Source organism: Passer domesticus, chromosome Z, assembly GCF_036417665.1.
Source record: "Passer domesticus isolate bPasDom1 chromosome Z, bPasDom1.hap1, whole genome shotgun sequence".
Taxonomy (NCBI): Eukaryota; Metazoa; Chordata; class Aves; order Passeriformes; family Passeridae; genus Passer; species Passer domesticus.
In genome coordinates this window covers 46,944,233-46,960,270 of record NC_087512.1, presented here as the reverse complement: position 1 = coordinate 46,960,270, position 16,038 = coordinate 46,944,233, and the positions used below count along the sequence as shown (strand labels likewise).

The window sequence follows — 16,038 nt, the reverse complement described above, 5'->3', positions numbered from 1 at the left end:
GGTTCAAAATATGAATGAAACTTTACAGACAGAGTTGTTAGTATAGACTAACTTTTATATCCCATAACATTTAGGGGAAGTAAGATAAGGAATAAGCATTTAAATCTCTCAGTAGCTTTTCAAACCTTAGCTAGTAAATAAAAGAGTAATTCCAAAGATGGCTGTATCTGCTGCAGCTGTTTATACAGTTTCAGCAGTGCTCTACCTGCAGCTGTGCAAAACCACTGTGAAGTTCAATTCCCAGAAGAGAGATGAAACCACTACAATTCACACGCCAGAAGACAAAGCTCAGTGTTATGTGATACACAGTATTATTTCACACAGTATTATTTCATATGCAGTAATAGTTGGACTGAGGTCCGGTTTCAAGCTCTCAGAGCACTTGGAGGGAAGAGCTGTTTCCTGACTTCTCTTGTCCCACCATGTAGTCTTCAAGTAGTCTTTGTATCCCCAATAAACCTCCTCTTTTAATCCTTTAGCTTTTTCAGATAAATTACTTGTTTCTAAGTAGGCAGTTCCAAATCTCATCCAAGGAAAACCACTCCCTTGCACATTTGTTGCTGCTGTCTTCCTGCAGAGTCAGTTCCACTCCTGACCCAAAGACACACCATTACTTATGCAAGTCTCTTAACTAGAATATTGCTGTTTATTCATTCCATGGCCTAGATATTTGCTAGATAAACATGTTCATTTTTAGTAGAAACTGTTGGCTTGTCTTAAGAAATTATAACTATATTTATTATTTTGGGCTGCAGATCTCGTTGGCTCAACAGCTCTCTACCCCCTGACAATCTTACTGTCATTAGAGCAAATTTCCAGAATGTTTCCAGTTCATGTGAAAAACTGGAGGAATAAGAAAGAAAAGGGATGGGAGGAGGTTGATGTTGTATGTTAGTATGTTAGTCTGGTCTTTTTCTGACATGCAGTCAGTGAGTGTAGGTTAAGCCAAGGGCCTGGGTATTTTTTCTCTACTCTGTCCAGCTGATGACTGAGGACTCTAGGCTGACAATATTTCTCTAACATGACCCTGTGACAACAATCCCCATGAGGCCACAGAATAATAACTTTAGGAGTGGCAGGAGGGCACACTTACTAAAAATGTTTCACTATCTTCCTGGCTTAGGTCCATAATTCTGCTTATAGTAGAAGATATGAATATGTGACTGAAGGCCAAGCAGGTAATGACACAACTTTTGACATTAAATTTTGTGGGGTTTAACCCTGAATGAAAATGAAACTATTCTCATCCCTCAAAATTTTTGGAAGTAATGAAATATTTCCTATCCTCAGGAAAACCAGAGCACCAGGAAGAATATTTTTAGTCATATTTTCAAAAATAATTTGTTGACTTCACACAAATGGTTTCATGTGAAGACACTTCTTTAAAATTTTTCATATATAAGGACTTCCATTTCTATAATTTTATTTCCTCTGAAACAATTTCTAACCTAAAGCATGTAATTTTATTAACCTATGAATTTTCACAGCTTGCATTTTTGTTAATGCAAAGCATTACAAAATGCTACCAAACTTAAATTATAATACTGGATTCTCATGACTGGTTGGTTTTGTTCCACTCACTCCTTCTTGTGAGCTGAATATTTGTTCAGCAAGTTCCTGAGATAGAGGATCAACACATCTTGAGCTGAAGGATGGAGGATTTGAGATGGAGGATTTGAAAGCCTGCAGAGTACCTGTGTGTTACTATGATTTATGGTGTCTCCACTACTGTTCCCCTCTAGCTGGAAGGGGGAAGGAAGGTGAAGGAAAGCACAATCTGTGTATAAATTACACTGGGAATCACCTAGAAACATCTGCCTGTGGCCTGAGAGGGAGAATGGTGCAGACTAACTACAATCCAGCACTGCATGTCATTCTATCTGCATCCTGTGTTGAATCTCCTTTGTGGGGTACAGCCCTGTAACTACAAATTGGTCAAATTCTTTCTTTGTCTCACACATAAATGGAGATATCATTTGTCTTTAATATCTTTCCCATGAAATCAGGTGTGACCAGCACCCAGTAGGTATAAAAATTGTAAGACAAATGTCCTTAATGAACATTTTGGCATGAGAGAATTGATTTAGAGAGCTAGAGTGTTTTGTAGCCACTGCTTTCAACTTTGCAGGCTGTCATCTTAAATATAAATGATGATGGAGAAAGGAATAAAAAATAATGCCTTTGCTCAGAAATATTTAGGAGGAAAAGTCACACCCAACAGCCCTCTGAAATCAGAAAGTTATGAATGCAGCAGTGCACTTTCAGTTTTACTGGTTAACAATTTGTACTAATTTTAGAAGTAGAAAAAATGAAAAGAAAAAATAATGAAAATAGCTCTAATTCATGTCTATTCAGCAGTAAGGTTTTATTGGTACTTGAAAATACTGAGCGCATGGTACCAACTTAATTCTTTGATGTTTTTGCAATCATATATAATTTTCTTTTCAATGTTGTTTTCAAGCGTATTCTTGCAACACGGATTGTAAGCAATTGAGTAGGTGTGTGTGAGGTAACTGGTGGCTGAGGAGCTGATAGTGAGCAGCCATTAAGGTAGCTTTTCAAAAGGTAAAAAGGATAAGCAGAAGAATACTGCTTCCAGACAGAGAGCTGTGAGCTTGGGGACTGCAAGTATTCTTGAAATGTACAGCTGGTCTCTTTGAAGCACAGCTGGGCACTAAGAAATGGGACACTTCCTGCGTTTTCATCACGATCACAGTACCAAGAAAGTTTAACCTCCATTTATCATCAGAAAAAGTGGAAGCAGTCTGGGAAATTTGAATTGATCTGAATAAACTGAGCAGATCTCTGAACAACCTGACCTGGTTGAAAATGTTCCTACTCACTGCTTGGACTGGATGGCCTTGAAATTCACCTCTCATCCCAATCCATTCCATGATTTGATAATACAGAGGATGGCCTGCAGGTAGACTTTTTTGCTCTAGATTTGCATGTGTCAGTTTGAATGTTGATTTTTTTTTTCCTTATGTATCACCCTAATCTCTGAAGCAGTGCAAACACTTAAGGAAAGAGCAGCATATGCATATGTTTAGTCCTGTATTAAATCTAGCCGCTTGAATGTAATATCATAAAATAAGATTCTGGTTACTCTTGTAATGTCTTAGTGGCACGCTGCTAATTCTTAGTGGAAGTAGCAAATTTCAAGTACCCATTCTACTCACAGGGTTCAGAGTGTTTCTCTTCAAATAGTATGAGTCAGCTGATTTTCTCATGATGGTTCATTTTCACAGAGGTTTTTCTGTCCCACTTATACAAAGAGAACATGAATTCATGTTATAGGATATGTCCCACATGAGAATATCTAAAACTGTTGTCTTCACTGCCATCCTGTCTGTCCTGACCTGTTTGCTTTCTTTTGTTGGTAACTAATTTTTCCGTGAAGTTTTGCCACATCTGTAAACTATAAAATGCCTCTGATGGATTTCAAAAGTATTGCGGATGATGGACCTAAGCATCAGACTTGTTAACAGAAAAGAGGAAGATCAACATCAGTAGAATGCCACCCTAACACTTCATTAACTCATTATAACATTTATAATCTCTTTACTAGCGACCCATGGCGGCACAGTCCCAGCTTCTCCCCTGTGCTTGCTTCTGAGGGATCTCAGCACCTTGTCTTGTGAAGGCTATCCTCCACTGGGCTGTCCTTTGTGGAGGGGTGTTAGTATGGATATTTTTAGTATCTGTGTAAAAGAGCAAAATGAGAATATGTGGTGTTCTTACTGCAGAATATGAGGCACCACATGCAATGGCTGGCTTCATCAGCCATCCTGTTCAGCAGATATGTTGTTTCTCATATTTTGATTCAGACAATGTGTTGTCTCTCCCCTGCAGTATGGGATAAAGAAGAAGGAAGAAAAGGAAGCAGAGGCCCAGGCTGCACTGGAAGCTAATGCTGAAGGGAGTCTGACACGCCCAAAGAAGGCGATCCCTCCTGGCTGTGGGGATGAGGAGGAGGAAGAAGAAGAGAGCATCCTAGACACAGTCATCAAATACTTACCAGGGCCCCTGCAGGACATGTTCAAGAAGTAGCTGCAGACTGTTAGATGGGCATAAACAGTACTGCAAAGGATTTCTCTTTTGCCCAATGGGGATTTACAATCTTGCCATTCGTCCCGCAGTCCTCCCCACCTCTGCCCTCTACTGCTCAGTAGGAGTCCTTTCGCTTCCCATTCCCTTCCAACTGCCTCTTTCCCTTTCCTCTGCCCCAAGACTCATCCATTCCTTAATTTTGTACATAGTCACATCCAGTAGATGCCTCTGAATGGATGTAAAGATTAAAAAGCTGCAGACTACACAACTTTTATTATAAGCCATAGTACTATGTATGTTAAATACGGCACTGCACATCAAGCATAGAAAAGGAACAATTTCATTTCCATCCAATGCAAGAAGGAGTGTTCACTAAGTATGAACAGTGGCCTCTTTAATTTTTTTTAATTATATTATTTTTATTATTTATAATAATTAGTTATTATTATAATGTTCCTATTGATTGGGTCACAGTAGCCATTTTTTGTTGAGCAGATCTGCTCTTGGAAGGGATATCTGAGTTCTCCCATGGAAACAGAGCTTTTCTGTTTTAATTCCATCTGTGACATAAATAAAAGATCATTTGGAAAGTAAATCATGCATGACTTACACAGCTGACATCACTCAGAATTGTGGAAGAAATGAGTCATCTGCCCTCAGATGCTGTAGAAGTTAAATGCCTCAGAATCTAAGCAAGAGTCATGTTACTTTGGGAATTAGCCATACATTTACCTTGAATGAGCAAATTGGTCAGGCGCTTGCCGTACAGAGAGCTGAAACCATAGAAGAGGGCACAGTGCTCTGGTAGAGGACCTCCCCAACCCCTCTGAAGCCAATGACAAGTGTATTTGCTGCTCTGTTTAACCAATCTTTCTCTTTCTGCCATATTCAACCATCCTGTTTCCAGCAGTGCTTGCAGGTTGGACATTTTGGTTCCAGCACATTGTCATGGCTGTGTCCTGCCCACCCTTTCCTGCAGTGTTGGGAGTTTGTGGTGGTCTGAATGTTAGTCATGGCAGATCCATAATTATCCATTTTGTTTATTGTGCTAAATTACTACATTGCCTTGGGGAGGTCACTTATTTTCTGCCCCACTGAGATTCTGCACCTGTAAAATATAGGTTTCAGTCTCTCCCTACTGTAAAAGCATAAAGTGAGTATGCTTCCTAGTGCTGTGCAGGAGCTAATGAATATTACAGAAGCGTGTGATATCCCTTGATGCTAGCAGGGTGGGAAAAGATTTTTTTCTCACCATTATCTTTGTGGCCTTTTGCAGACACAGGTACAGAGGTCTCCTCAATGAAGCACTGTAGATATCACATAATTGCATAAGAAAATCCAAATTCTTTGGGAGACATTGACTTGGTAATACCTACATAGAATCACTACATAGATAGACCTATTTTGAACACAGGTCCTCAGGATCAGGTATCTGGCTTGTCATCTGAAGAGCTAATCCTGAAATTTTGCATCTGGCTAGGTCTCTGTAGTTGATGCTGTAGACATACCATCTCAGTCTCACAATTTTGTCAGGAGAATCAGGGCTTGGCTCGCATAACTAGCATTGCTTGTCCCTGTCCTGGGAACAACAAAAATTTCCTAAGTACATGGATGAGATATGAAAGCAAATACACTCTTTCTGCTGGCAACAAAAAGGAGGATAATATTAGACACTTCGTTATGTACCTAAATTAAGCATTTTACTTCAATGGATTTTCTTTTCACTCATTCAGTGAAACTGAGTTTAGGCAAACATCTCAATATTATCCTGAATAAGATATTTTAGAAGACATTTATCACCTTTCCAGGTAAGCAGAAGAAATCTGTACCATGGTTAAGGAATTGAGCATAAGAGCTCTGTACCTTCCAGTAGCATCTCTTGCAATAGGAAAAGAGTATTTTGAAAGAGAATAAATATAGTGTGCCCTCCTCACACAATTTTTATTCAGGTGTTATAGTTCTCACTTCTTCTCAAATAATTTCAAACATAACTTTCTATTGAATCCGAGACAGATGCTGAAGAGGTTTGACTGATATACAAGTCAGAACAAGTTGATAAAGATGCAACTTGTTTCAGGCTGTGTATCTATGAAAAAGACTTGTTTGTTCAAGTACAAACTGCCAAGGGCTATCTAGAAGGCAGGTTTTACTTATTTGGATAATGTCAGTGGGACTTTTGTCTGCCTAACTTTCGTTTAAAGCAAGATGACTGCTTCTCTCCTGAGACTTTCAATAAACCCAGAACACCCAGAATCTGTGCTTGGGTACAGCATGGTAGTGTTGAACAATTTACTGTTTTCTAGGAAGAGTTTCTTACTCACCCTATGCAAATTTTGCAACTAGTAATTTGAGGCTTTTAAGTAAATCTCACAAAATTGGAAACCCTCTGTCAGAGGGTCAGCAGCTCATTTTGATGCTCTGCTACAGAGTATCCAACATCCCCTAAAGCTAAAAGGCAGAGCCTGGCTCTTAGTTTCAGCCACTCGCTGGTCGCTAGATCACCTAACCTAGATCACTGACATACAGATGTCAATACTTTTGAAATGCCTTGATTAATCTCCTTGGCACACATCCTCTAATTCTTAAGTAAAACCAGCAGAAATGTGCCTGTGCTAAAATGAACACATCCTTTCATATATTGCCCTGGCCTTGTGCTGGAGAATTCTACCAACAAACAAACAAATGAGAAGATAAGTTTATTCCACTTTGCTTCAGATTTTCTCTACCATTTGCTTGTGACCTTTCCCCAGCCCCCATTACTGATTCCCTTCCTCATCCATCCAAATACTGTTCTTGATATAAGATCAGAATTTTATGCCTAGCATTCTCCTTGCAGAATGTTAGTGCTGATTGTTTTCATAGTCTCTCTGGCAGCTTGGTGTGTGTGTTTGTGCACACATCTGTGGAAGGTGGGGAAATTGGAGAAGACGGTGAGAAGAGAGAGAGAAAGGAAGCCTGTTTGGTACCATTTTATATAATTGTGCCTCAGCAGCTGTGGCATTGAATGACTGGTCTAAGTCAGGATCTTGTGTAGACTATAGTAAAATTTCTAAAGCAGGTAGTGATATCCCTGGGCTCAGAATACTAAAAATACTGCCATTGTGAGCTGACCTCCTGAGCTATGTGATTGAACCCCTGAAGAGGGCCATAGAATCACTATACCGAGTTATATAGGCCTAATTCCAGATTCACAAAGCAGGAGGGAAAGGGAAGGTGGTTTATTAAATAGTTTACTGAGTCTTTTTCATTGTGGGGGCTTCCCAGCTAAACCATTTCATCACCTCTGTATCTCAACTAGCCGCACCTGCACCAGCCCTTCCTCCGCTGACAGGAGAGAGTTCATCCAGGTGTGAGCTGCTAGTTACCATTTTCCTTTTCTTGCCATAAGAAACATGACAGAAGATCTACCACAGGTACTGGATAGGTTTTGCTTGGTTTTGCCTCACTTAACTTTGGCACATTGCATGAGAGTGGACCTCTCCTCAAGTCATTCCATGGTCCTGAAGTGCCTAAGCCATGCTGAACAGACTCGAGAGAAAGGCACTCTCCCTTCTCTTCTGCCCATCTATTTCCCTTCCCACTCAGAACTGGTAACAAGGGACACAGACACCTTTGACTCATGTGTGGAAGTCGGAAGCATTGTCTCACACACTTTTCCCCTTGGCACTTAAGCAGGTGATGAAGCACTTAAACAAGAGACCAAAGAGAAGCATGGTTCATTGTTTGGATTCTGAATCTCTTTTTGTCTTTCATGACATTGTTTTATTTGCATCACTGGTCTGTTCAATCTCAGGTAAATGAGGTATTTTAGTTTTATAACTAGTTTTTATTTACACAGAAAGGTTGTTGGCTAGACACTGCAGTCATTTTCCCTCACAACTCCAAGACCTTACAGGTTAATAAAAAATTAGTCAAAGGGCCTTCTCATTTGGAGGGTAAATGATTTAGTTTGCCATTGACCTTGAGAACTCACATTTATATGTAGAGAAAGCCATATGAAATCAGACTGCAATATTAATTATCAATGCTACTCTTGTGTTTAAAATGAATAAAACAAAATATAAGATCATGTGCTTAATCACTTTGGAGTTCCTCTGTCTATGTTTCTAGTATCATACATTGGCTTAGATCCCTCCCAGCCTCTCTCCTTCATCAAGAAAACCATACCAGTGCTGCTGAATACATCTTTTTGCCAAGCTTTGTGTGCTAGAGCAAGCATTGTTAGAAATTAGCTGTTGTGATCTAAATGTAATGTCTTCTGTATCTGAAAGTTGTCTGTATTTGTTCTGAATATATGTTATCAAGATAACTGTTTCTTCATGCACTGAGTAAGTAAAATGTTTCACTACTGTCATTAAAAAAATTGCTTGTTTCTCTCTTTCATACACAGAGCAAAATTTAACTTAGTCATGCATTTTCTAGTAGAAATGCTCCCCAGCTTTCTTTCGGGTGCATGCAGTACTTGAAGATGATTTAAAGTAGAGACATTGTGAATGTGATTTTAATTTGTTATTTTACTGGTATTTTTTCCTGCATGATGTGGGTAAATGGTATGATGTTCTTTTAAAATGGAATCACAGCCAATAAAAAACCCCAGTGATTTCATAAATTGTTTGCAATGCTTTCCTCTGAAATTCCTATCAGGATACATTTGGAAATCAAAGCATGGTTGCTCATATACAAATAGAATGATAACAGAACTGAGGAGCAACATGGACATTATTTGAATAAATATGGTCATTTTTTCATTTGTCAGAAACACTGATGATGTTTGATGTGTACAGGTGATTATCAAATTTTAAATAAGGTTTGCTACTAGGAATTAGTTTTCCTTAAGAAGAGTAGAACAACACTCCTTTGAAAGAAACACAGTCATTTAGCTATGGTGTAGTGAGAAAATGTTTGGATCTTAAGACAAAAAATGTAAAACACTGGTTGCAATGACATGAAATGTATCTCAGGATCCAGAATTCGTGATATGTACAAAACTCTTTGAATGGCAAGTTCCACACAGCTAAGCCTCATTTTACTTGCTTAGGCACAAATCATTAGCTGTTGTATTCAGCATGAGTGTTGTATCACATTAGAAAAAGATATTACCATACATCTCATAGGAAAACCCATACCCTTTTACCTACCCTTCCTTAGGACCATTGTTTGATCATTCAGTTTTTTTGGGGTATTTTACTAACAGAAGCAGCCACAGGAGTGTCACAGAGAATCAACCCATATTATTTATGTGCCAGAGCGCCTACTCAGAATGTGAGACCAGCACTGCTAAAACTAACACATGCTAATGCTGCTGCAGCCTGTGAGTTCAAGGGCAGGCTCTCCATGTACTTCAGGTTCCAGGCGAAGTCTGTGTTTGAGGAAGATAACAGGGCAAGAAAATATTGTTCACTGGTTTCCCCAAGAAACAGACAGCTTAAGGGAACCAGAACTATCATATCAGACAAGTGCTGGGGACAAGATCCAGATACTAAAGAATGAAAGCAGGAGATTTTGAAAGGCTTCATTTTGCAATGGAGGTAAATGATTCTTTTTAAACAGCTTCGGCTTTCTTACTAAAAAAAAGAAGGATAAATTCCAGTGGTTAGGCTGGTGCAATCTACCTTTTCCCATTTTAAAAGTACATTTTGTCAGGTAAAATCCTCTCCAGACAAAAAAGAAATCAGCAGGTACATCATGAGGGCCTCTGGAGTTAAAAATTACTCCAGTTATGAAGATGCATTTGTGATTTTTTTCTCAGACACTGATACTGAGATTAAATGATTAGCCCTACTGCAAGCTTCTTCTCTTCACTGACAGCAGTGGTGGCATGGACTACATACTTGGGGCAAATATTTAACTTCCAAATGAAGTCTGGGTGGAAAGGTGCTCATCATGGTCCTGATTAAGTCCATTTTAATTTCATTTTTTTTCAGAAGTGCCACAGATGAACTAGGGTCCATAAAGCTCTCTCTGAAAATGTGATTTAAATTAAAGCTACAGAGCAATCCTGGCACAATGCTGTTCTGTATATTGGGATCTCAGGCAGTTTGTGGCAACATAAACATGCCCAGTTAAAAAATCCCAGCTGAGATTTTTATTTCTTCTGTAACTGACTCTCCCCATTCAGTAAAAAAACCCAAAAAAACCCACAACCAAAAAAACCACCAAAAGCCCCACATCAATAATGTAACTGCATTGGGGTATCCCTTGTGGAAGATAACTCTGCTACAGCCTGTCTGCTATGATTTCACAGACAGTTTGAGATAGATGGTAAAAGTATATCTGAAAAAGACAAATGGCTAGAACATGTGATGTCAAACACCCATGCTTTCCCGAGCCCTTGGTGTTGTGAAGCTAAATTCTGCTAGTGCTGTGAGATGGAAACAATTATTTTATTTGAGATTTGTTTTTCTCAGAAAATCTATTTTTGTATGAGAGGGTCAGATATAACATTGTATTTGGGAACCTCGAGCTGCAGCAGCTGAGCATATTTTGAATTAGAAAAGGACTTATTTAAAACCTGTGTGGTGAACATTTCAGCTGGGCTATGAGAGGTTTACACCATCACAAAAAACAACTGTCTGACTGAAAGTATAGTTCATTTCTATTAAATGTTTTAATTAAAAAAAACTGCTTTAAATTTACAGATAATATAATGTATCTTCCCAATTTGTCAGCTGCTGGTCAAAAAAGTCAAACCCAAGAAAGGCCAGTCTGCGCAAAATGGGAGAACGTGTACTGAAATGTAATTAAGGTATTCATACTTCATATTCTGTGTAAATTTTCACTTTACTTTTGCTGAAAATATCCAAAGTATGTGTATGATCATTTCTAATTTGTTTATGTGTGTCATCAACCTGAAGCCGGTGTATGGCTGATATGGGACTATCAGTTTCATAGCTGGATAAGCTGTGAATTTTCTGCATATAAAAACCCAATATCCAGCAGCTTGCTTTTAAATTATTGAAATTGAGACACATTTTCAGGTTTCCATATCTTATCAAGACCTGAGCAGATGCTCATTAGACATTCAGCCCTCAGCCACAAAGAAACCACTTTTTGTGAAGACTGAGCATGGCAAATCATAGAATCATGGAAGGAAAAGACTTTTAAGATCATCAGGCCCAGCCATCGATGTAGCTCCACCACTATGCTTACCATTAAATCATGCCCTCAAGGGCCATATTCAAGTGTTTTGAATGCTTCCAGGAATGGTGACTCTATCCACTACTTCCCCATTCCAGTCTGTTTCAATGTTCTTCCCAGGGGGAAAAAATAAAAATAAAAAGAACATCCTAATATCTAGTCCAGACCCTACCTGGGGCAACTAGAGACTATTTCCACTCACCCTGTCACTTGCTACTTGGGGAAGAGACCCACTCATACCTGGTTACACCCTCCCTTCAGGCAGCTGTAGAGGGTCATAAGGTCTCCCCTGAGTCTCCTTTTCTCCAGGCTTAACCCCAGCGCCCTCATCCGCTCCTCACAGGGCTCCTCACTGAAGGATCAGTGCTCCTGATCCTTCACCAGTTCCATTGCCCTTCTCTGGACATGCTCATCCAGGTATCAATGAAGAGGACCAGCCCCAAAACCGAACCCTGAGGAACCCGACTCGCGAGTGTTCCGCAGCTGGATGTAACTCCATTCACCACCAGTCTCTGGGTCTGGCCATGCTGACAGCTTTTTATCAAGCAAACAGTGCATCATGGAAACACTGTTTAACCAGGAGGCTGCTGTGGGAATCTCAGACTAAAGCTGAACATTTTAAATTGAATGCACCTAGAAATAAAGAGATTAATAGAGATTGATTCTCTGAAAAAATGTCTTGCTACTGAAACTCATCTGGGACACTTGGGGACAAAACCCATTATTATCTCTTTCAAAGTAATATTTGAAGAAATTCCAACACATGTATTGCCAACTGACAATCAAGTTACAGATTGAAAGCCCTTCTTATTTAGATGATTTAAAAAATAATTTTTTTCACAGTGCTAAATTGTTGGAGTAAATGGAAATGAGATACAAGGCATTTGGAAATTTTTCACATTTTGTTATAGTATAGTGTTAGGAAACTCCTAATGACCTCATAGTTTTACTTTTATTTTATTTAAAAATAAAATAATTTCTTTCCCTGTCGTATTGCAGCTTTTTTTAGAGTGGACATGAGCCAGACTAGCTTAATAGGCTATGACAACAAGAGGAGGAAAAAAATGCCCACAACACATATAAAATAATGGGAATAATGGGTAAGCTGATGGTAATTGCTTATGAGTTTGGGTTGGTGTGGTTTTTTTTTTGTGTTTTTTTTTTGTTTGTTTGGTTGGGTTTTTTTTGGGTTTTTTTTGTTGTTGTTGTTGTTGTTGTTGTTTTTTGGGGGGGTTGGTTTTTTTTGTTTTGTTTTGTTTTGTTTTGTTTTGTTTTGTTTTGTTTAACTTAACAGAGCTCTGCACTACATTTGGAGGAAAAAAGGAGAAAAATGAGAGTAGAATATTTTAATGGAAATTTCCTAGGCAGACTATACAAGTTTGCTTATTTACTGTGGTTATGAAGGGCAGCTCAGCATGAACACTAAAGTCATGCACAAAAGCAGGTTGTGGAGATCCACCCTCCTGCAAAGCAAAAGAGAGAACACTGACCATTGTCAGTTCACTTGCCTGAGTAGGGGAAGCTAGAGTAACAGAGCTAATAATTTTCACCCACTGGTGAAGTGAGAGTAATGATACTGAGCCATCTTTGAGCTGTTCCAGCAAGCTGTTCCAGGCTTATGTCCTTTACATGAGCAGCCTTCTCTGAGGACTCTTGAAACAGATGTCAACAACATAGAAGGAATCTATGTCAGAGAGACTCCTGGGAACAAAGAGATGAAACAAGTTAAAAAGATATCACTTACTAAATGTTGCTGCAGGTTATAACACCGAGAATATTAATTTGAGCAACCTAGCTGACAGTCAGATATTTAAATACATATATTTTAGATGGAAATTTATTTACGTGCTTTAAACTCTACTCCATACTTAAGTAGCGGAACACAAGGAGTGCTCCCTTAGGGAAGCTTAGCAAACAGGGGAGACATAGTTCAATACAATTAAATGTTCATTGATGGTAAATCTTACCTGTTGGTGACTTTTTTCCCCTCTGCATGAGCTGATCTAAACCTCTTTAAAGGTGACCAGAGAATTACCATCTTTCTCATAGAAGTTTCTTATTTCTCAGGGACTACAAGTGTTTTCCACTCAAAAAATTTCTTTAAGTCCTCATTTCCTCTTTGAGTTGAGAGAAGACAGTCCTGCACCACTCAAGGAATTCAGCAGATGCTGTTTGTTGTTAAATGGTTGTTAAAGTAAGTCTCAGCAACAACAGAATGTCAAGTACCTCTACATGAGTTCTTCTTCCAAGTCAGGGCATCTTTCAGGAAGAGCAAGAAGACAAAATTCTTGGCTTTTTAAGAATTTTTTTTTAGTCAAAGCAGATAAAGAATAAAAATCAAAAGGCTTTACATATTAGTAAATAATATAAGAGATAATAAAGAGCAAAACTTTTGCAATACCCCTTTCTGCCTCTTTCCCATTAGTAGCTCTGAGTGAGGGTCCAAGAGAGGCTGTAGTCATCATGGAAAACAATGCTTAGTACAGAACAAAAGCCAAGTTCATTGTGAGTGATGTTCCACAGTCCCGTGACTGGTCACGGTCACCGTCAGACTGGTGACAGGAGGTCACCCCATGGAAGCGGCCTGGGCTGTATCCAAGGTTTCAGATATCAGGTACCAGCTGTAGTTTGGATAGAGTCACAGGCCTGTGCCCACTGCCCAGCAGATCTCCTGAGCCAGAACATGATTGGTCAAGAGAGCAGAAATGTTTGTGAGAGAGAAAGCATTGCATTGGGAAAGTGGCTTACTGTGCTAAGTACGCATTATGTTTCTCCACTGATGACCATGAAAGCCCTGGGTCTTAAGCCCCAACTGCCCTAGCTTGTAAATTCCTGCCTTGCTTCTTTCCAGGATGCACAGGTTTTGTGATTAAATAAAACCAAAAGGTGTGAGGAAGGCACAAACACATACTAATAGTGATGTGGCATGTTATGGAACAAGGAAAGGCTGCTGAGCAAGGCTGAAATGTTGAACATTTCAACATCTTCTTGAAATGTTCTGGAGAGACAAGACTAGGGTACATACCTCTCTGCAGTTTGTGAGTCTCTGCACAGTTTCTCTTGGCAGTACTCCTGCTTGCTGACAGTGAAGGACTTGCAGTTGCTAGGGGAAAGGTTTCATAAACCTGATAAGCTCAGGGCTTGGCTATGGAAATATTGGAAGAGCTTCATAGAGCTGATGCATTGTCTGCTGATCTCTCATGCAAACTAATCTCTGCCAGAAAACACATTTTCCTTCATTGCCTAGCAAAGAAAGCTGTTTCCTGCTCTGCCTCAGGATTACAGAGAAGCCCATGGCCTACTCCAAATCCCAGACCTACACATCACATAATTGTCTTTCCAAACCTCTCTTTTTTACCGGGAAAGAGAAAGGATGAGACATTTCCAGGTGAAAACATTTTTGGCTAGCTCCACCCTGGCATTAAATGACTCATATCTCTCATTGCCACATTTGCAGGATTCATTCCTTCTGTGTCTGTCTGTTGACGTGGAGCTGGGACCTCTGCCCTCACTACCACTGATTCACAAGATTAGTAGCTTCTTTCTTCCCTTGTCAGTAATGCCAGCCATGTCAGGCATGCTAGAAGCTTTTCCCAGGCAAAAAGAAAGCTGGTGAGAAATAAGTTTCAGGCAGTGGAGCAGGCTGCACAGCCTGGCATTTAAGGCAGCTTGGCAGACTGATGTCCACGTTTGTCCTGGGAGACCCCAGAAACTGCAGCTGTCACTGGAACGCAAAAGGTAAGTGACAACACAAAACATCTTCATACTTTGCTTTCTGCTTCTGTACTTCTTTCCTTCTGCCTAATGGCATCCTGATTATTTGGTTATCAATACGTTTATGGAGAACCTAGAACCTTCTCAGAATTCTGGGCATTAGTGGGCCAAAAAGGGAAATTTGAAACAGATCCTTTCCGTCAAATAGGACACCTGAGTTCTCACCAAGCTTCCTTGCTTTTGGGGTAAAAATGCCAGGACATTCCTTTTGTCTAGGAGCCTAGGATTTGTTTATTGTGAGCGGTAGGCTTAAGAAACATATTTCTCTGCCAGGCTTGCTCCATTTCTTTCCTAAGAATGAGAGCTTCACCCAGGTTTTTGCAACATTTTTAAGTGCAGTAACCCCAGAATGTTTAAATAACAAAAAGAACAGCCACATCTGTAAACTCGTATTTGGAGGTAATACACATCCACTTTTCCCCAGTGTGTTGCTGTTTGGCAGAGAATATCTGGCTCTGGTCCACCCTAGGTCTCTGCTGGCATTTAACAGTGCTCTGGTTCATTAATTTGTGGAGACTTAAGCTTACATCTTTCACAGACTGCCTTGCTATTGCCAATAGACTTTGTCAGTTGACAGTGAAGAAACACTATTTATGCTTCTCCAAGGAAGACCTTCATGTTCTAGGGAATGAAAAAAAAAAAGCAACAACTCTCATCCTCAACAGGATTAACTATACTAAGCTTCCCATGCTCTTGGGATGGTATTAATGTGATGAGAAATGACAGATTAACAAGAAATTTACCCATATTAATAAGCCCAAAGATGGCTTGGCTGTGGGGAAATTAATTTTAATTCATTCATCAAACAATGCACATTCCTGCCATTTCCCAATGGGATCAGAGATACTTACCTGACAAAACCTTCCAATACCTAAAACTTTGAATTGTCTTAACAAAAAATGTGGTGCACCCAAAGCCAGTTCTTTAGGTTCAAAGCAATTCTGAGTGGCATTGAGGTCACATGAGCAGGCATCATCTCAACATGACTATGTCACTCTCTCACCCTCTGCGATGAGACTTTATAGAGAAACACGTTCCTGCTGGCCCATGGGTGCCATGTGACTGTAGCATACCCTA

The 16,038-nt window shown here is 39.6% G+C and overlaps 1 protein-coding gene and 1 long non-coding RNA gene across 2 annotated transcripts in view; one reads left to right on the top strand and one right to left on the bottom strand.

Annotated features, from left to right (window-relative positions):
• Positions 1-8,659, top strand: part of CPLX1 (complexin 1) — a 107,776-nt gene extending 99,117 nt beyond the window's left edge. The window contains exon 4 of the mRNA XM_064402670.1: positions 3,853-8,659. Within this exon, the coding sequence (XP_064258740.1) occupies positions 3,853-4,050 (198 nt within the window). The 3' untranslated portion in view covers positions 4,051-8,659. The remainder of the gene's footprint in view (positions 1-3,852) is intronic.
• Positions 8,660-12,476: 3,817 nt separating this feature from the next.
• Positions 12,477-14,888, bottom strand: LOC135289225 (uncharacterized). Its single transcript, XR_010352006.1, has 3 exons — positions 14,213-14,888; positions 13,155-13,446; positions 12,477-12,888 (listed from the first exon to the last, which is right to left on the bottom strand). It is a non-coding gene; the product is annotated as an uncharacterized LOC135289225 (long non-coding RNA).
• Between the last annotated feature and the right edge of the window lie 1,150 nt (positions 14,889-16,038).